Source organism: Apis cerana, linkage group LG14 (assembly GCF_029169275.1).
Source record: "Apis cerana isolate GH-2021 linkage group LG14, AcerK_1.0, whole genome shotgun sequence".
NCBI lineage: Eukaryota > Metazoa > Arthropoda > Insecta > Hymenoptera > Apidae > Apis > Apis cerana.
Genome location: NC_083865.1, coordinates 6,528,399 through 6,549,945, shown reverse-complemented (window position 1 = coordinate 6,549,945; position 21,547 = coordinate 6,528,399). Strand labels below are relative to the sequence as shown.

At 23.9% G+C, this 21,547-nt stretch overlaps 4 protein-coding genes across 8 annotated transcripts; 3 read left to right on the top strand and 1 right to left on the bottom strand.

The window, feature by feature from the left end:
• Position 1: 1 nt before the first annotated feature.
• On the top strand, positions 2–9,191 carry LOC107995418 (protein MON2 homolog). 2 transcript variants are annotated; one of them, XM_017052932.3, is made up of 25 exons: positions 2–512; positions 677–808; positions 880–1,062; positions 1,144–1,380; positions 1,442–1,567; positions 1,635–1,832; positions 1,916–2,168; positions 2,239–2,392; positions 2,460–2,702; positions 2,795–3,081; positions 3,165–3,535; positions 3,912–4,124; positions 4,198–4,373; positions 4,496–4,658; positions 5,137–5,284; positions 5,371–5,624; positions 5,736–5,870; positions 5,951–6,201; positions 6,308–6,470; positions 6,536–6,679; positions 6,761–7,074; positions 7,185–7,369; positions 7,436–7,679; positions 7,944–8,020; positions 8,139–9,191. In XM_017052932.3, the coding sequence occupies exons 1-25, from the start codon at positions 393–395 to the stop codon at positions 8,306–8,308; spliced, it is 4,941 nt and encodes a 1,646-aa protein (XP_016908421.1). In that variant the 5' UTR covers positions 2–392; the 3' UTR covers positions 8,309–9,191. The 2 variants fall into 2 exon arrangements, with proteins under 2 accessions (XP_016908421.1, XP_028521353.1); XM_028665552.2 differs by having other exon boundaries at positions 7,938–8,020.
• A 711-nt stretch (positions 9,192–9,902) lies between these two features.
• On the top strand, positions 9,903–16,211 carry LOC107995426 (CTD small phosphatase-like protein 2). Of its 3 annotated transcripts, XM_017052939.3 has the most exons (9): positions 9,903–10,061; positions 10,135–10,450; positions 11,142–11,376; positions 11,717–11,857; positions 11,920–12,166; positions 12,304–12,860; positions 13,019–13,375; positions 13,458–13,553; positions 13,762–14,040. In XM_017052939.3, coding segments are annotated over exons 2-9 (1,701 nt in total). In that variant the 5' UTR covers positions 9,903–10,061; positions 10,135–10,448; the 3' UTR covers positions 13,828–14,040. The 3 variants fall into 3 exon arrangements, with proteins under 3 accessions (XP_016908428.1, XP_016908429.1, XP_016908432.1); XM_017052940.3 differs by lacking the exon at positions 10,135–10,450 and having other exon boundaries at positions 13,762–16,211; XM_017052943.3 differs by lacking the exons at positions 9,903–10,061; positions 10,135–10,450 and having other exon boundaries at positions 11,238–11,376; positions 11,528–11,857.
• Positions 16,013–19,542, bottom strand: LOC107995424 (metaxin-2). Of its 2 annotated transcripts, XM_017052938.3 has the most exons (4): positions 19,110–19,542; positions 18,270–18,849; positions 17,536–17,673; positions 16,013–17,051 (listed from the first exon to the last, which is right to left on the bottom strand). In XM_017052938.3, the coding sequence occupies exons 1-4, from the start codon at positions 19,153–19,155 to the stop codon at positions 17,018–17,020; spliced, it is 798 nt and encodes a 265-aa protein (XP_016908427.1). In that variant the 5' UTR covers positions 19,156–19,542; the 3' UTR covers positions 16,013–17,017. The 2 variants fall into 2 exon arrangements, with proteins under 2 accessions (XP_016908427.1, XP_016908426.1); XM_017052937.3 differs by lacking the exons at positions 16,013–17,051; positions 17,536–17,673 and adding an exon at positions 17,711–18,087.
• Positions 19,543–19,684: 142 nt separating this feature from the next.
• Positions 19,685–21,227, top strand: LOC107995410 (large ribosomal subunit protein uL14). The gene is made up of 4 exons (XM_017052914.3): positions 19,685–19,815; positions 20,049–20,132; positions 20,589–20,717; positions 20,977–21,227. The coding sequence occupies exons 1-4, from the start codon at positions 19,803–19,805 to the stop codon at positions 21,171–21,173; spliced, it is 423 nt and encodes a 140-aa protein (XP_016908403.1). The 5' UTR covers positions 19,685–19,802; the 3' UTR covers positions 21,174–21,227.
• Positions 21,228–21,547: the final 320 nt, after the last annotated feature.

The window sequence follows — 21,547 nt, the reverse complement described above, 5'->3', positions numbered from 1 at the left end:
AAATATGATTTCGATATATAAGTTATCAGCGCCATTGCATTCTACAGTTTATTATTTACGTGAATGTGTTACAATTAAAATGCAAATAACTGATAATCGTAAGAAAACACGATTTTTAGAAAAGTTTAATCAAAAGATTAATAATATATCAAAGTAATTATTTTATAAAGTGTTATTAAAATGACGTAAATTTAAAAATGCGTAGAGACAAATCCACTAGATTGTCACCTGTTCGTTGTCATTTCTGATAATCGGTATGGGATGTGCCAACTCACCTACTATCAGTTAGATACGAATTTTCTTATGGCAATATGTATTCCTCAAGAAATTATTTATAACTTACAATGAAATAGATTTTTATGATAACATTATAAAAAAAGAATTTTGATATAATGGCAAGTACAACTATCGGAGCTAATTCGGAAAATACTTCCAAATTTTTGGAATCACTACAAGCTGATTTAAAAGTCCTCGCTTCTGAGACGAAAAAAAAATATCCACAAATCAAAGAAGTATGTTATTATTATTAATTATAATATTTAATTGCATATTATTATATAACATTAAATAAAAGTTAGGTTAGTTTTTTAACTTTGTGTCTTTCAAGTTTTTTTCCCATAACGTTATTTATATCATTTTTTTTAAAAAACTAAAATAAATATATTTTTTATTATAGTCATGTGAGGAAGGAATTGCAAAAATAAGAACAGCTTCAAATGCTTCAGGTGCTCCAATTTATTATATTGTTAATCAAATTTTATATCCTTTAGTTCAAGGTTGTGAAAGTAAAGATGTAAAAATTATTAAGGTATATTTGAAGTCATAAATTTATATTAATTTTAATGATTTTATATTTATTATTTATATTATTTATTTCAGTTTTGTTTAAATATGATGCAAAGATTAATTACTCAACAAGCTGTTGATCAGAAAGGTGCTCGTTATATTACAGATACATTATGGATGTTGATGGAAACAGGAACAGAAGAAGTTAAAGTTTTACAATCTGTAACTCTCTTACTTACTAGTAATACTGTTGTTCATGGAGAAACACTTGCAAGAGTAATAATTTATTTTATCTAAAAAAGTTGTAATATCAATATTTTAAGTAATATATGAGAATAATATATATTTCATTTTCAGAATTTGGTTTTGTGTTTTCGTTTACATTTTACAAAAGATTCTACAACAATTAATACAGCAGGAGCTACAGTAAGACAATTAGTTTCATTAGTATTTGAGCGTGTTGTTGCAGAAGATGAACAAAGTCCTGACAATGAAGACTCAGATGAAATAAATTTGGAGGAATTAAAAATTCCTACTAATCAGGCACCTAAAAGTTTAGGACCATGTGCTGCTGATGCATATTTAATGTTTCAAGTAAGTTCATTTATATAATTTATTAAATTGTTCAATATAATTACAAGTAAAATCATTTTAGGACTTAGTGCAATTAGTAAATGCAGATCAACCTTATTGGTTAATTGGAATTACAGAAATGACACGTACATTTGGATTGGAATTGTTAGAATCTGTATTAACAAATTTTTCATCAGTATTTTTTAAGGTATTTAATAATGAATAACAATGAATTTATATGTATATCATAATTATTCAACTTTTAATTTTTTCAGCATCCAGAATTTAGCTTTTTGCTAAAGGAAAGAGTATGTGCACTTGTAATCAAATTATTTTCACCTAATATCAAATATCGTAATTCAGTACCAGCATCACTTCAACAAGCTACACCTTTAGATAAACCTTATTTTCCTATTAGTATGCGGCTTCTTCGAGTTGTTTCTATTTTGATACAAAAGTATCATTCTCTCTTGGTATATATTTTAATTTTACTTCTTTCTTTTTTAATGTTTTAAAAAAAATATTAAAATTAAAATAATGAATTTGAATTTTTTAGGTGACAGAATGTGAAATATTTTTATCTCTAATTGTTAAATTTTTGGATCCTGATAAACCAACATGGCAAAGAGCTTTAGCTTTAGAGGTTTTACATAAGATGACAGTACAAGCTGATCTTTTGACGAACTTTTGTGAATGTTATGATTTGAAGCCTCATGCAACTAATATTTTTCAAGATATCGTAAATAGTTTAGGTGCTTATGTACATAGTCTTTTTGTTAATCCTCAAATGATGAATCAAACTAATATGGGTAAATATTAATTTATTATAACAATAATAAAATATTACCTCTAAAATCATTAATATATCTATGATATTAGCCACAAGTACAACAATTCCTCAAAGTGCAGCTTCTCCATTATTTACGGGAATGCCTATTGGACCTGGTGTTTCACCTCAACCAGGTTTTTATTCGCGTGGCATTTGGTTACCAGTTGTTGCAACATTTACAAGTGGTCAAGCTAAATCAACCTAGTAAATATATTTTTAATTGTTTATAATATAATTATAAAAATTTATAAATGATTTAATTAATTTTTAGCCTAGATATGCTTGATAAAGTTGAGCCACCACAGATTCCTATTGGTTATGGAATAAGCATAGCTTATGCATGTTTGTTAGATATTATACGATCTATAGCTCTTGCAATTAATGGTACTAGTGATACTGGAACTGGAAATCAATCTTATAAACCTACCGAATTTGAACGAAAACTTCATACTCAACTCATTAATTCTAGTTGGTGTGGCTTATTAGCAGCACTAAGTCCTCTTATAGATGCAAGGTAAAAAATATTAATTTGTTAATTATTTTATTAATATGATATTTAAAATTTATTAATAATGTATAGAAATAATTTTGTATTATAATTATTAGCACCGATGAATCTGCAACAGAAAATGTATTAAAAGCAATACAAACTTTTGCATCCTTATGTGGACAATTGGAGTTGCAAACTCCACGTGATGCATTCATTACTGCAATATGTAAAGCATCATTGCCTCCTAATTATGCATTAACTGTATTATACAATGCTCCTCAAGGTATACCGACTGCAAGGCAACAAGAATCTACTCAATATAATGTAACTATTGGTGAACCAGATTATAGGCAACAGGTAGTAGCAGTTGGTACTCCATTACCTACTGCTTCTTTACCAGTTGGTATGTAATGATAATTTAAAATTGATAAATATTTTATAGAGTTATTCATAACTAAATAAAATGAAAAATTTATTTATTGATAGGTGCACATCAAGGTCCAGTTATGTTAACAGCAAAGAATTTACAATGTATGCGCGCTTTATTATCACTTGCACATTGTCATGGAAGCATACTTGGTGGTGCATGGCATTTGGTACTTACAACATTACAACATCTTGTCTGGATACTTGGCTTAAAGCCTTCTACAGGAGGATCCTTGAAAGCTGGAAGAACTGCAGCTGATCCAAATGCAGTACTTACAAATGCAGTTATGGCAGATTTACCTGTACTTAGCGCAATGCTTAGCAGGTTATTTGAAAGTAGTCAACATCTTGACGATGTAGCTTTACATCATTTAATAGATGCGCTGTGCAAGTTAAGTCACGAAGCTATGGAATTAGCTTATTCTAATAGAGTAAGTATAATTTCTATATTATAATATTAAGATTAAAAAAATATTTATTATATATTTATTATATATTTTAGAGATAAAACTAGAAAAGATAGATCTAGAATTAAATCTTGACTAAAATTAGTATTGTCTACTATCTATGAATGTCTGAAGTTTATTTAAATATATTTCAGTTTTTATTTGATAAATGAATCCAATATTGCTTAGATAATTGTGATTATTCTATTATTTTTTTTATCAATTAATTTTTATCAATTAACACGGGTAATTCTAGGTTTATCTCTATTAAATTTACTTCAATATAATTAAGTAATTACAATTTGCAATTTATTTATTAAAATTTCTTAAAGAGAAAAAATAGTTTATATATTTGTCTTAGGAACCTTCCTTGTTTGCTGTGGCTAAACTTTTAGAAACTGGTTTAGTAAACTTACCGCGAGTAGAAGTTTTATGGAGACCATTAACAAATCATTTGCTAGAAGTTTGTCAACATCCGCACATTCGTATGAGAGAATGGGGAGTCGAAGCTATTACATATCTCGTAAAAATGGCACTTCAGCACAAATATCCACAACCTTTGCGCGATAATCAAGTATGTTTATTTAATAAATCATTTTTTAATGAAAAATAAAATAAAACTGATAAAATTTGTTTTTTCATTATAGAAGTTGCAGACATTACTTTTAGGACCTTTATCAGAATTATCATCAGTTCGTCATGGAGATGTAAGACAACGACAATTGGAGTGTGTTTTACAAGTTTTACATGGAGCAGGAGAAACATTATATCATGGCTGGCCTTTGGTACTTGGTATTATTGGAGCAGTATCTGATCATCATGGGTAAATTATACAATATAAATAATATAATTATATAATATAAGATTTTGATCTAATGAAATATAATTTATTTTAATTTTATAATAAATTATTAATTTTATTAATTAATTTTATATATTTTACAGAGAAGCTTTAGTTCGAATAGCTTTTCAATGTTTACAATTGGTAGTAACTGATTTTCTACCAGTGATGCCTTGGCGATGTCTTCCACTTTGTGTTGACACAGCCGCAAAGTTTGGTTCTCAGACACAAGAATTAAATATTTCATTAACTGCTGTTGGATTAATGGTAAGAATGGATTACCTATGATTAAAATATTTTAATTTTTTTTTTAATTTTTATTAATTTTGTTATGTATATATATTTTTTTTTTTTTCTTATTTCTTTCCTTTTTTTTAATATGAGAAAAGCCTGGAATGTAACGTATTACGCGAATTCGGTGACTTTTGGTTTAAACTTTCGATTACAGATTATGGAATTCCTTTCAAATACATCAGAGCAGAAACTCATAATTAAAAGACGTACATATATTCAGTTGTAGAAGAAATTAGAAGCATCTAAAATTATTAATATTGAAGTGAAAAATGTCTCAAATGAATAAAATTAAAATCAAGACAAATCAGGCAAATAAAATTTATTATGATCGTGTTCATATAATTCTTTTGTACCGTTTAAAAAATATATTGATAATTCAATTAAATAGATTTTTATATGTTTTATAAATTATATTTAATTTAATGTTTATATTTTTATATTATTTTTTCAGTGGAATATAAGTGATTATTTTTATCAAAATCAAGAGAAACTTTGTGTATCATTAAAAGGAGATTCGTCATCTGTATTTCCGGATTTTCCTGGTACAACAAATATGCCACCCTTTGATAAACTTTGGATGTGTTTATATGCAAGATTAGGTAATATACTATATTGTGGAATATTATATATGAAATAAAATATAAAAAATTATTATGTATATATATATATATATATATATTTTAAGGTGATTTATGCGTGGATTCTCGACCTGCTGTACGCAAATCAGCTAGTCAAACTCTATTTTCTACTATATCTGCACATGGTAGTTTGTTACATCAACCAACATGGCAAGCTGTACTTTGGCAGGTTCTTTTTCCATTGCTAGATAAAGTAAGAAGTTTATCTAATTCTGCCAGTAGTGAAAAAGTGGATACTAGTGGAAATATACTTATTCATCATAGTAGAAACACAGCACAAAAACAATGGGCAGAAACACAGGTAGATAATATATATTATTTAATATTTTATTTAATACTTATATAAATGTATTATATATGTACTTATAACATGCATTAATATGTGAATTAATGAAAGGATTAATCCATGTAGGTATTAACATTAAGTGGTGTTGGAAGAGTATTTAATACAAAACGACAATTATTGCAAATGTTGGGCGATTTTCCTAGAGCTTGGTCTCTTTTATTGGAATTTATAGAAAATTCTGCACTCAGTAAAAATAACGAGGTATACACATATAATGTTTATAGTTATAAAAGAATATATGTATGAAATAATTATATTTTATTATATATTTAATATTATAGGTATCATTGGCAGCTTTAAAATCATTTCAAGAGATTTTATATCTTCAAAAAGGAAGTGATAATAATGAAGTAATTCATTCAAATGATTCGGAAGCATTATGGATTGTTGCTTGGCGCGTTTGGCTTAATATCGGAATGGAAAGTACAACACCACCTCAAGAAGGAGAAACAGAACCTTATGTACCATCTCAAGCATTTTTAACAGCATTAGTTCATATATTTCCAGCTGTTTTTCAACATATTAGAAACAAGTATATTTATATTTATTGTATCTTTCATGTAATTAATATTATTCCTATTTAAAGAAAAAATTCATATATATATACATATTTTTTTGTTGTTTTTTTTGTTTCTTAGATTTACTAGTCCTGATTTACAAAAACTTTGTATTGTACTGAAAAATGCAGTTGCAGTTCCGGTACATGGTGAATCAACACCATATATTTTACCTACTATGCCAGATGTTGTTCTTACTCATTTACAAGATGGCGTACTTCATTCAATGGAGCTTTTACAAAAAGTATATAATTTATTTCATTATCAAAATTTTTTTTTTAAATTCAATATTAATAAAATTGTTTTTAGGAAGCACTAAATGGACCTGATAATTTACGAACCATGATTGTTTTAATATTTCTTCAACTTTTAAATTTTTCAAAATTAGCTTGTGAAGCTCCCACTTATGGTAAAATTCCAACAAAACATATTTCCCAAATTAGAGGTGTATCTGTACGTATTTATTTAATTTTAATATTTAATTAATCACTATTGTTGTTAAACAAATATTATTTAATTTTTTTATTTATTTAGACTGATTGGGTAACTATGAATTATGTTCCTTTTGGAGAGAAAGCTTTATCAATGATTGTAACATTGTATCAAAAGACAGCACATGAAATGGCAGTTATAGAGGGACAAGTTTTAAAGCATATTATAGAAGCGTTGCATGTGCCTTTATCAATGAAATATGCTTGCCCATCACCAACAACTTGGAAATTAGCTGTTACTAGTTTACTTGCTGTTTTACATACTGGTTTACCTTTAGCTAGAAAATATTCAGAACAATTTCAAAGTATGTGGCCGGAACTTGCGAGTACCTTAGATGATTTTCTATTTCCAAAAAGGTAATTAGAAACAAAATTATTATATTATAAGAAAAATTATAGAATAGAAATATACTTTCATTATTTTTATCTTTTTTTGTTAAAATTAATATTTTGATATTCTATTACAGTGTATTAAATGTAGAACGAGGTGTTGAAGAAATTCAAGCAGATGAAGCAGTAGACTGTCAAGTGATGGAACTTTTACGAGATGAAGTTTTACCACATTCTCAGCATATACCTCATCAGTTTATTTTACGCGTAGTTATGTTACTAAATAAAGGTTCTATACATTCAGCAACTACAACAAATATTGGTAAATTTTTATTTATATTCATTGAAAAAAAAACTGTGAATATAAAATTTTTGTTTTTAATTCTAGAAAATAGTGGAGAAACCAAATTAAGAGAAGAATTCGCAAAAACATGTTTTGAAACGTTACTTCAATTTTCGCTATTGGATGGATTAAATAGTGAATCAGATCATGATACAACCAAGAACTCTGAAAACGATGAGGGAGGTGTTGCTGGACGATTAGCAGTAACTGCACTCCTTCATAGGTTTCAAGAAGTTTTGCGACGATATATTGAAAATGAGAGACGAAGTGGAAAATGTCCATTACCTAGGTAATAGTTTCGTGTAAAGTTTAACATTTTTTTCTTAATAAACATATTATAATAAACATATAACAACTTCGATAAGTTAAATTATTTTAATTAACTATATTAATAATTGAACAATACTATTTTGAAAATAATATATATATATATATTATTTATATTATTATATTTATATATATAGGATGTCTCTTTTTAATTTCCTCTTATGAGAGATTAAAATGGGACATCCTATATATAATTATTTATTATATTAACCTTTCCTAGGTACAGATTATCAGAAATTTCATTTGTTTTGAAAGCTGTTGCGACACTTGTGATTTCACTAAAAAAAGCACCACCTAATAAAGGTAATTATATATACAAAAAATAATATTTTCTAATATTTTTATGTATTTAATTTTAATACTTTTATAGTAACATATATAACTTATTAGATTTTATTTATAAATGAATTTTATTTTTTAGTTGAGAGATCAGTTTGGGAACAACTTATTGGACTATATCCTTGTTTAGTAGAATGTACAATAGCTACAGCATCAGGCCAAGTATCAAGATCATTACGAGAAGCTTTGTTGCAATATCATGATTTATTAAAACCACCACTTCATAGTTCCACAGCATCCAATGGTGTTTGACCATTGCATTCTTTGCTTCTAATTCGAAATAACAATGTTTGCTACATAACCAAGTAGTAAACTTTTTATAACTATAATTACGTGTACAATAAATTTTATCATAAAATTTTTACTTTCATGTACACGTATAAGGTAAAGAATCTAAGGTGAAATATTTTTAAAAGAATCTTCAATTTGTATACCGAAAATCTTATAAGTTCTCCATTAACATACAACAAAGGTAAAAATGTTATCTTTATCTTTGTAATATAAATATTTTAATTCTGTAAATTACAATAGATTTTGATAGAATGATATATTCAATTATCAATTTTAACACTTAAGATGTTAATCATAATAACTTTAATTATTTATTTGACATTTTTAAATTTATATTTTTTTCAAATACTTTGATTTGTATAAAAGTAACCACGAATTTGTTTTATGTTTCTTAATTATAGTATCTTAACAAAATAACTGCTATATATAGCATAATATTTATAAATAACAAAATTTATTAATTTTGAGTTAGCATTATTATTTGTACTGAGCAAAAGCAAAAGTAATATAATGTGGTCTTTCGTGTTTGAATGAAATAGCACATCAAAACATGTAGTCTTAGGAAGTCGAAGCAAGTATACAAAAATTGTTTTAAATATGTATTTGATTAAGCGAAAATTGATTTATTATATTATTATAAATTATATATACATGCCATGCTGCTGTACATATTTGATGTACAACTTGGCTATTGTAAATATTGAATTAATTGCGATTAGAGTATATAGTACGATTTTATAAATAATATGAATTATTCGCTATTCTTACATTGATATAATATTGAAAAATTATGATATAATAATGTAAATAGCCACACAAAAATTCAATAAAAGTCTGAAATATTTATTGCTATTTTTGTATAGAAATTGTGCCTTCATACATTTTTAAGCTTTATATTTTTTAATGTTTTTGTAAAAAAAAAGCACAAATTTTTTTATTATGTTTTTGAAAATATTTGTAAACGATAGAAAATATTAAAGTTTATCTTGGAAAATATTAAATAATGAATTATCTGATTATTATAAATTATTTTTATTTTGTATATAATTAGTTATTGTATTATTTTATTATATTTAAAATGATATGTATATAATATATCTTTAGATATGTATATAATACAAATTTATTTAAAATATATGTAACATATTTAGAAAAGATTAGAGAGATTATCTAAATATAATTATCGCGAAATAAATATCTGAATTTATTTTATTATATATTAAAAATTTCATATATATAATCTTTCTGTACATGTAATTTTATACATGTAGTTTGAATTTTTGGATTATTCCTACAATTAATTAATATTTAGAAACAATACTTGATTCGATTTCTCTTAATAGATAATCGCTTTAAAAAGAAATGTCTTTAAAATATAGATGTCGCATCTGTAACCGGAAAACTTCTAGTAATAATCAAATTTCAATAAATATTTATTACAAGATAAAATTTTACGATATTATTTTGCAGTGATTAAATTAGAAAATAATCAATTTAAAAATTTTAACTATGTTCAAGCGAATTAATGTATATTAATAAAGAAGTGTTGAATTTGATTCGTGATGTATTTTCGAGTGACGCCGTAGCCATGATTGTTTAGTTTCGGGGGGATGAAAAGTGAATGCGAGCAACGGATTTGAATGAAACGCGTGTGATCGCAACATATCGACTTGTTTCTTTATTTAATGAGTGTGTTTGTTAATTGAGAAATATGGTAAGCGATATCATATGTTAAAACATATGTTAGGTGTTTATTCATGCAAGATAATTTTCGCGGGAATTTTCAGGCGTTACAATTGTTGGGTGCCGCCGCTTCCGCGGCACAACATTGTACTTTCAAACTTTCGACCGATTTATACTCAATATGCAAAACCATAAAGTAAAATGAGCATCGTGTAGAGTTTATTCTATAATACGTCTTTTATTTGATTTGTAATGATTATATTGATTATGTATCTGAAATACATACTATTTCTGAGGATACTAGAAAATATAACCGAGTATCACACTGCATATAAATCGATATACACTCTGAGTATGCATATATGTGTTCGTATATGTATATGTTGTGTGTACGTAGTGTGACGCTTGCTACAAATATATGTATGTTTCATATATATAACTACTACAAATAATTGTGGATTAGGAACGCCCCTTTTTATGATGCGATCGAATTTCTTTCCCGCGCAATTTCTAAGATATGATGAAACATTTATAATTAATAGTTTTAATTATTTATATTTTTATTTAATGTATGAATTGATTTTTCTGCAATAATTTATTTTTTTCTTTGTAATTTTTTTTTATTATATTTTATAAATATTCTTTTTTTTAAATATGTTAATACAATTTAAAAAATTTATAAGTAATTAATCATATAAAAAATTTATAAAAATTTAAAAAATATATTAAAATTATATTACAATTGTATTTAATTTTATTAAAGTTATAATAAAGCTTGTATTTAAAATGATTTTAAAAAAAATATTTTGTTTAAATGATTAATCAAAAAGAAAAGAAAAATAATAAATAAATAATAATATATTAGAGTATTAAATATATTAATCATTATAATAAGTAAGAGAAATATTTTTAATTAAAAATTATTATATTTTTATGAAAAATGAATGAAGAAATTATTTAATCTTCAAATTAAAATTATGTAATGTATTTGTAAATTTATTTATCTTATTGATTACATTCAAAAAAATTTATTATATTTAAGGACCAATTATGTATTTTTTTATTATTTTTAACAATGTAGTAATGATTTATAATTTCATTATTGTTTTAGGCCAATTAGATATTTGTCTGAAATGTGGTTACGAAGTGAACATGTTAGTAGAAGACTACGTGGTCGTTTAAATATAAGTTGTACATCTGAAACTAAAATATATAATTATCGGGTACAAGTTAGAAACATACGAAAACTTCCTTCTGTAAATAATAATAATCATCGCATTAATGTACCAAACAAATATGGTAGGCTGACACGATGGAGACGTAGATGTACTCATTTTTTAAAAGAGGTATGCATTATTTTTTATTTTTTTTTCTTTCTAATTCTAAACTTAAATTCTTACATATGTTGCATTTTTTTATGTTTCTATTCAAGATATGGATTCAATTATATTTCAAACTATATTATTATCATTAGCTTATTATAAATGATCTTTGCAGGTCATTTATTAAAACAAACTTCACTATTGCTTAAAAAGAAATACTTTCTAACTAATCAACGGTTAATGAGTGACTGACTAACTCTCAAGGATATTATGCACTTAGATTTCTTAGAACTACAATCGAAGTCAATTTGGTTAATGTAAAGACTTCACTTCAGTTTTGTTAAAAAGATTATTATCTTCGTAGGCTTGTAAAGAAAATGTTTTACGTTTCGCAAAATCTGCGCCTAGTAGACGAGTGAGAGGACCTCGTAGAAGAAAATGCATAAAACGATCAATGGTTACTTCAACACCCTTACATCGAACTTCTACAAAAAATGCAGTTACTGTAAGTTTTATTATAAGTTAATTTGCTTTTTAAACAAAAAGTAATAAATATAAATTATTTAGCCAGCAAAATGTACAACAGTATCAAAAGTTTCTGAAGAATCTAAAGAAAACTGGAATGTAACTAGTTTATCTTTATACTCATCCATATTAAATACAGACACATGTTGTTCCTCCATATCCAGTATAAATGATTTCAAATCTTCAGTTCCAAGTGCATCAATACTGTCAAATCTAATGCCTCCAGCATCCATAGGATCAAATTCAGATTTTTCATATATATTGGATGATGAAGAAAGTAAAAATATTGGTATATATATTTATATTATATATGTATATATATATATATATATATTTATAAAAATAATATATAACTTATTTATTTCTTTGATTTTACATATGTACATTTATATTATACTTACAAATGATAAATTCTGTTTGTTACAGATACTAGATCGCTATATTACTCCACTTCTTGCTCACAAACAGAAATATCTGAAGAATGTTATAGTTTAATGCATTCTGCATCCATGTATGGAACTCGTTCTTATTCATTAGAAAAGTATTTTCCAAATGGAAAATACGCACTTAGCAATAATAATGCGAATAACAGTAATTTGTCAAAAAATCAATGTTCTGTTGACAGTCATCTGTCAAAATATGATTCTAATTTTGCTACTACAAAGTATGGTACATCAACCATGTACAGTCTAAGCCATCATCATCCATCTGATACAAATGGAAATGTTACTGAAAAATACGATTCCGATGATATTGAAAATAATTATCATGATATTGAATATATGGAAGTTGGAAGTGAGGAAATAGTAGAAAGTTGTGATATGGAAAATATGGTTACTCATGTCCAAGAAGATTGGGAACCATTTGATCCTTATGTCTTCATTAAACACTTACCACCTTTAACTCCAGCAATGAGAGCTAGATGTCCTGCTCTTCCTCTTAAAACAAGAAGTAGTCCAGAATTTAGTCTCGTATTAGATTTAGTATGTATATTTTAAATTATTTTTAATTAATTAAAAAATAATTAATATAAATTAATATGAAAATAAAAAAGAAAATAATAAAAATAAAATTTTAATAAAATTTTAAAAAATATTACAAAATGGATAAATGAATATAAAAAAATTTTTTTTTTTTATAGGATGAAACATTAGTTCATTGTAGTTTACAAGAACTTTCGGATGCAGCATTTCGTTTTCCTGTCGTCTTTCAAGATGTAACGTACACAGTGTTTGTCAGAACACGACCTTATTTTCGTGAATTTTTAGAACATGTTTCATCACTATATGAAGTTATTCTTTTTACTGCGAGTAAACGAGTTTATGCAAATAAATTAATGAATCTATTAGATCCAACACGAAAATTGATCAAGTATCGTCTGTTCAGAGAACACTGTGTTTGCGTAAATGGAAATTATATCAAGGATTTATCTATACTTGGTAGAGATTTATCTAAAACTGTTATTATTGATAATAGTCCACAAGCATTTGGATACCAGGTAAAAAAATATTTTTGAAATATTAAAAAAAGTAAAAAAAAAAATAAATTATTTTTTATTTTTGAAAAATATTGTTTTACAGTTAGAAAATGGTATTCCTATAGAAAGTTGGTTTGCTGATCGTTCAGATAATGAATTAATGAAATTGTTACCTTTCTTAGAAAATTTAGTAAATTGGGTAAGTATTTATTAATTATAAAGTAATTTTTTATTAAGAGATTTGTATATAACTAATAATATAATATATAATATGATATATAATAATAATATAATTATATTATATTATATTATATTATATTATTATATCATATAATGCTAATGATATAATATCATATATATTAAATATTAATTGTTGCTATGTATAATAATATAAATATTCATTTTAGGGTGGAGATGTTAGACCACGTATTAGAGAACAATTTCGACTCTTCAGTTTTTTACCACCAGATTAATTTAGTTAATTCTAATTTTATCAAATTAATTTAGTTGATAAGCAAAATTAAAATTTAAAAAATATGCTAGCCTACATAGGTACGTATATGTATAATATCTTACAGATAATTGTAAGATATTAATACAAAACGTGCAATAATACAAAAAAAAAAATACCGGTGTATTAAATAATGTTTTATAAAAAAAATCATTAAACTGACTAAAAACCAAAATTTAATCAATTTAATACAAATTGAAATAATTATTATGATTTTCATAAGATATATAAAAAAGAAGTTAATTTATTATAAAATATAATAAATTTTGTACTTGTGTTCTTAAATGTGAACTTAAATTAATTTTATTACAAAATTTAAAAATGTATTTGAAAAATCAATATCTTAACATTGTTAAGAAATATTACAATGTATAGTAGTTACTAGAATCTATATTTATCAAACTTTGGGCAGGTACCAATTAATAAATATCAAATAATAAAACTTTATGAATTACATAGAGACCAATCAAGATTTGATACTAATAATTGCTAGAGCAAGTAAATTTTATAAATATTTTAATTCAAATTGATTAAAATCAAAGTTACATATTTGTTGATAAATTGCTCTAGCAAATTATAAATAACTTTCAATTAAAATATATATCATGTTCTTATAATAAAAAATAACTAAAAGTTAATTAAAAGATACATTGAATTAAGAGATGCTAGAAATCAAAACATATTTATTCACATTTTTTGTTCAAAAATTTTTATTCAATCAAATTCAACTTTTAATTTTTTTTTAAATGATATAATTACAAAATTATGAAATCAATTACTATTATTATTCATTATATACGGAGATATGAAAAACATTTATCTAATTTATCTAATAAAAAATATTATTTATCTAATTATAAAATAAATTAAACAGAAATATCATTTATGAGATGAAATTATTGCAATAATTTAATTATTTGTTTAAAAAAATAGTAAATTCATTGATTAGTAACAAAATATACTGATAGAATAAATATAGATGAACAAAATATAAACTTCCATTTTCAAATAACTTCCGTTTTCACTAGTTTTTATTTCTGTGAATAATCCATACATAGTAAAAATCATATATTAACAAGTTTTAAACTTAAAAGATTTGAGGAGATATTAAACTTGTACTTTTAAAACAAAGATATGTTTATGTTAATTACAATTATAGCTTATATTTTTGACTTATTATATATTTTTAAACATTTTCGCACAAATAATTCAATTTTTAGTTAAAATATGCTATAAATTTTTTAGAATAAATAATTATTGTTTATAGTTATCATTTTGTGCAAATAATTGTTATATTTTTAAATATTTTCTATCATATAGTAATATATACATTTCATTTTATGAAAATATGTCTTCTATTCAAGTTTAGTTATAAATAAATATGATCTCTAATTATCTTTAATCGGTATATTAAAAATATAAATTTTTAAATTTTTCAATTGAGCACTGCAAGTATAAATCAGTGTAGACTACAAGTTCTTTGAGTATGAATATATATATTCATAATTTTTTAATTATACAAGTACATGTTGATATGTACGTATCTGTATAAGCGTGTGTGTGACAATTATATCGTTATACCCTGCTATATCTAATAAAATTATAGAATTGCGTGTAATTTATAGTCAGAAATTTATATCGAAAAATCATAATTTAGTAAAGCCATGTTACATCTTGTAGTTTATTATACTTCAAGATTGTATGCGCATTTCACATCACGAATTTACAGATGTGTAAGATCAATCATTTTATTACAAATATGAAAATATTTGATTTTTCTGTACTGTATTATTTTTTCTTTTATTGTTTTTTTTTTTCAAATTTTTTAAAGTATTAAGATGTTACATAAATTTATCAAATAAGATTTAATTTATTAATTTAATTTTCTATGAATATATTATATGATAGTAAAAATGACTGATTTATCATTGTAAATTGCAGTATGTATTTTTTTTCCATATAATAGCTTTTTTCTTTATGAATAACAAATTATGAACTACTTATATTTTTCTTTAGAATACTGTATTCTCATATGTATTATAATCATAATTTTCACATATATTTGTTATTGAAAAATTACTAGAAGAAATAAAAATAGTAGGGAGCTGAGGAAAATACATGCTTGTTACATATAAAATAAGTCCTTATGTTATTTAATCTTTTATTTATCATTGAAGAATGAATATATTTAAACATAAATTGTTGTGATTAGAAAATAAATGCTATTTATTTAATGATATTCCTATACGCAAAGGTATTAAATTACAAACAATATTTCGAAACAAGAATTTTTCTCTATTAATAAAATATAAGTTTTAATAAAAAAAATTGAAGATGAAAATATAATTTTTGTTTATTCTAACTAAACGCTGGAGACAAGAAATATGTAACAGATATACTATCATAATTATAGGGGATAATTATGCAATTGTCATTAAATATTTATTTCGCAAATTAGTTAAAAAAATGAAAAAAATAATTCGAATATTATTCCAATAACTTACATTTAATTTAAACGTTATTGTACATCATTATATTATTTACATATAATATTTAAAAATATTTTACAATTTCACACAAAAATATGCTATAAATTGAATTGACTAGAAGAGTAATAAAATCATATTGTGTAAAAGATATATGTAATATAAATATGCATTGAAAAATTAATGCACATTAATAATAATATACATATTTTTTACACAAAAATATAAGTTAGTTCGTGTAACTAACAAAATCTTTCAATTAAAGTAAATAATGGATAAGAGTTATTTAAAGTACAAAATAACAAATATTATTAATTAAATATATACAATTTTTATGATAAAAAGGTACTTATTGTCAATTAACACCATATACTTAATATGAGAACAGTTGTTATTGTACATAATTCTTTTAAATAGTTTAATCAAATTAAAAATAAATGTTGATAACAAGTACATTGAAAATAATTATCGCAGAAAAAATAAACAATGATCATTAAACATAATCGTTTTCAACAATATTTGACAAATAAAAAAAACAAAATTTATAAAACGTCTAATTTACGAATACCTTTTATCGGTTATGCATTCCTGTCGTTTTCCAAGAATATACATATGAAAATCTCCAAAGTCGTGTTACTTAATTCTCGCCTCCAACATTTTGTTATTTTATTTCATTCCTATCGCTTGAGGAGAAAAAATGCTGAAAAATGTCACGTGCAGTATTATATGTTTACAGTAATACATTCAGCGATATTTCATGTTCAATGCTAATATAATGTGCATATATTTAACAGCTATAACAAGTTTAACTATCATATTTTTCTTTATTTTTTATTTAACTTACTATTTCTTATGTTTTCTGACTCGGGCTTTAGATACGTTGAATGTTTATTTATTTATTATAAAATATATAATATATATATATATATATATATTTATAATATATATAATATATATATTATATTATATAATAAAAATGATCTAATAAAATGATTTATTCAGTTTTTTTGAAAATAATTATTTATAAAATATTACATATTTTTGGCTTTACACGTTTACTTTCTTCTTTATCAAGGATGCGTGCATAACACAGGAACTTCATATCAGTACAATCAGAGCACATTATTTCAACATATCTAGAGCCCGAGGAAAATTCTACCTAATCTTCCGAACGCTGGAAATACCTAATTTCAATGCGTTTGCAGAGATGTACAAGCAGTGGATAACTCTGGACAATATTTGCTAGTTTATTACCAGGTAATGGTGTTGTAATTATTGTAAAAATATGTCCAAAAACTAAGGCATCCAATTCATTAGGTGTCCTAAATATAATGAAATAAAAAAATTGTCAACTATGAATTAATTAGTTGAATAAATATATTTCATATACATAAATTGAAGAAATGAATATTTGAAATATTAAAATTATTTTAAAATAGGAAATTTAAGGATTCAAAAAAAGAATTTCAAAAGAATCATCTGAAAGTGGTGGTAATGCTTCAATTGAGTCAGAGTAATTCCATAATGTTTTTTTTGAAGAAGATGCAGAAACTTCAAAATCACCAACAGGACATTCAGTTCTATTCAAATAATTTCGATCAATTCTTGATGTATGTTCAAGTAATTTAGGAAATTCTTGTATAGTTAAAGCAATCTCTTGAACAGTGGATGGGAGAGGATTGGTTGAAGTGAGAGCATACACATGACCATATACAAGAGCATCTACTTCAGTAGGTCTTTTCCAAAAACAAATAATAATAAGCATACTTGTCAACAAATTATATTTTAGATGAATATGAAATGTTTTTAATATTTATTTATTTTTAAATATTAATTTAATAAAAAAAATTATTTTAAAAAAAAAGAAAAAATTGAAATATTAAAAATATAACAATTAAAATTAATAATTTATACTTACTTATCTCCAGAAAAGTAATCACTACCCTCCAATCTTTCAGACAATGCTGTACAACAATTTTTTACTTCTTCGCATACTTCTTCTATAGTTTTATTATACCATCCAAGTACATTGAGTTTTTTTATAACTTCTTTTCTTTTTTGCCAATTTAAAAAATGATTTAATGGCCATGGATATACACTTCCATGTCTTACTTTAGTTACTTCATTTAAAGTTAATTCATCAACCCAACAAATATATAATTCAGCATTTACAAAAACATTGTTTACTAATGACATATAAGCTCTCATATCAGCCTTGCAATTTGCAGTTAAATGATCAGACAAACTTGTGCCTTTATTTCCTATGAATGACACAATATTATCAAATTCAGGTATTAAAAATGCTCCACATTTAATAAATGGTACACGACCAGATGGGGACATATATTCTGCATTGCTCCTTGGTTCTATTTGAAAATCAATGCCACACATTTTAAGAAAAGCTTGCACAGCTAAACAATTTGCATTATCAGGTAGTAATATTTGTTCAACTTCATATGGTTGATATAAGATAATTTCTTGAGGCCATGGTTCCTGAGCTAAAAAAATAAAAAAAAAGAATTTCAAAAATTTATTAATAATAGATAGTTAATAGATATTTTTGCATAATTATAAAATAAAAAACAAATAGAATTAAATAAAGATTTGTGACTTACAAGAAATTTTTTTGTGTGTAAATGAAATTGTTATTCATACATATTGTAAAAGGAAAATTAATAAATAATACATATTTAAAAGGTTAAGTTTTATATTTTAACTTAAATAATATATATGTTAAAACTGAGATTTTGAAAATTACCTTCCAATTCTAAAGTAATAGAATCTGCTAATAGTGGACAAGGCATCTTTTAAATATTATGTTAATAACGATGAAATTTAATTTTTTCGTAATATTCCAAACCTCATCAAATGGCAAAACAAGTGAACGTTTTAGCGGAAAAAGGAACTTTTATGTATTGATTATTTTACATTTTTATTGTAAAATTAATGCATTAACATTTCAATAAAATATTATATTACTATTTATAGAGTTATATAAGTTTATATATTATAATTAAATGTTATTCAATTATTACATCATATTAAATATTTTTATTTATATTTTATATTAGAATTGGTGTGTGATAATATAAATTAGATTATTTAATAAATATTTATAATATAAATTATGAATTTGAAAAAATATATATATTTAAAATAAAAATTTATTTATTTCTTAAAATAAAGATTTTCATTTAATTATATAATTAACATAAATTTCCAAATCTATAGATGTACTTAAATATCATAAATGATTATAAATGATACATGGAAGAAAAAATACTAAAAATTGCAATTTTCAATTTTCTATGATATGATTTAAATGAAAAATTATAACAATTTTTCTAAAATCATTTAAATATTGAGAGTATTTCCGCGTCGGAAACAGTCAAGATTGCGCAAAGCTAGTGCGCGGTAAACGACAGTTTCTTTCTCTTTTAAATACAGCAAGATGTCGAAGAGAGGTAAGTTGTTTTTCAGGGTGAAAGAAAATCCAAAGAAATCCATTTAAATATGTATTATCAGTTAAAAAAGAAATATACAAAAGCTGAATAAATAATTATTATATACAACTGCAAAAATAATTTTTCATTAATAATAATGGAACTTCAAAAAATCGATGATTGTTTGGAAAGAAATGCCATGTTAGATATATCCATTGATAGTAACAATTAACATGAAATTATTATTCTTTAAGGACGTGGTGGTTCTGCAGGAGCAAAATTTAGGATATCATTAGGTTTACCAGTTGGTGCAGTCATAAATTGTGCCGATAATACTGGTAAGTAATTGCAAAAAAGTTGTAAAAATAATACTTAACCTAGAAAAATTGGCTATATTATGAAAAAGTAACACATGGTTAATAATTGTCATTTGAATTTCACAAATATTTTTTTATATATTAATTTTTATTTAAAATAATAGAAAATTATTCATTTATTAGAATTAAAAATTTCTTACATATTTTTATATAAATAAATTGCTGTAATTTTAAAATATATAAATAACATTATTTTATATCATAAATATTAAGTTGTTTATTCAAAGAAAATAATATTGTGAAGATTATATAATTACTAAATTATGAAAATATGTTCTATTTAAATAATTTTAAATTGAAAAAAATAATGAGATTATAAAATACAATATTTTAACAATTTTGATTATGCACCATTTGATATTCAATTTTCAATTTGATTAAATCTGTAGTATTATTATAATTAAATTTTTTTTATAGGTGCTAAAAACTTATATGTTATCGCAGTTCAAGGAATAAAAGGCAGATTAAATCGTTTGCCAGCTGCTGGATCAGGTGATATGATTGTTGCCACAGTTAAAAAAGGAAAACCTGAACTTAGAAAAAAGGGTAATTAGAATCATTTTTCAATTCAATATTTTTTCAAAAAATGAATAAATTTATTTGTAATTATTAATCTGTATAATTTATATTAATTTTTGTATTATTTACATTATTCTTTATGCAGAAATTAACTGTATAGAATGTTTAATTTTATTATTTAAATTATATTATATCCTTATTAATAATTAAATTTATGATTTCAAATAAATAAAAATATAATATAAAAAATAATATTTTTATATTATTTTCTTCTATTTTTTTCTAGTTATGCCTGCAGTGGTAATACGGCAGCGAAAACCATTTCGAAGGAAGGATGGAGTTTTTATATACTTTGAAGACAATGCAGGAGTTATTGTGAATAATAAAGGTGAAATGAAAGGATCAGCTATTACAGGACCTGTTGCAAAAGAATGTGCAGATTTATGGCCCAGGATTGCATCCAATGCTAGCAGTATCGCCTAAACATTCTGTAAATTTATTGCTCTTAATAAAATAAATTTGAGCATTCGCTCATTACTTTTTGTTGTATTCTTTTTTCTTTTTAATTTTTCTTCTTAATTGTAAATTATATTAATTTTATTGTAACTTTTTCCAGAATTAATTTTAATCATGCAACAAAATTCATTGAACTAATGTTAAATTTTATAAATAAGAATTAATAACCAATTAAAAATTAATAAATTATATTTTATGAATACACTATTTATTATTAATGAATCAAAGATAAATATCCTTCAATGAAAACAAAAAAAATGCTATTTAAATTATATTTTTGAAATTGAACATTTATAAAGAAAAGACAATAAAATTCTCAATGTTTTTATGTATTCTTATCG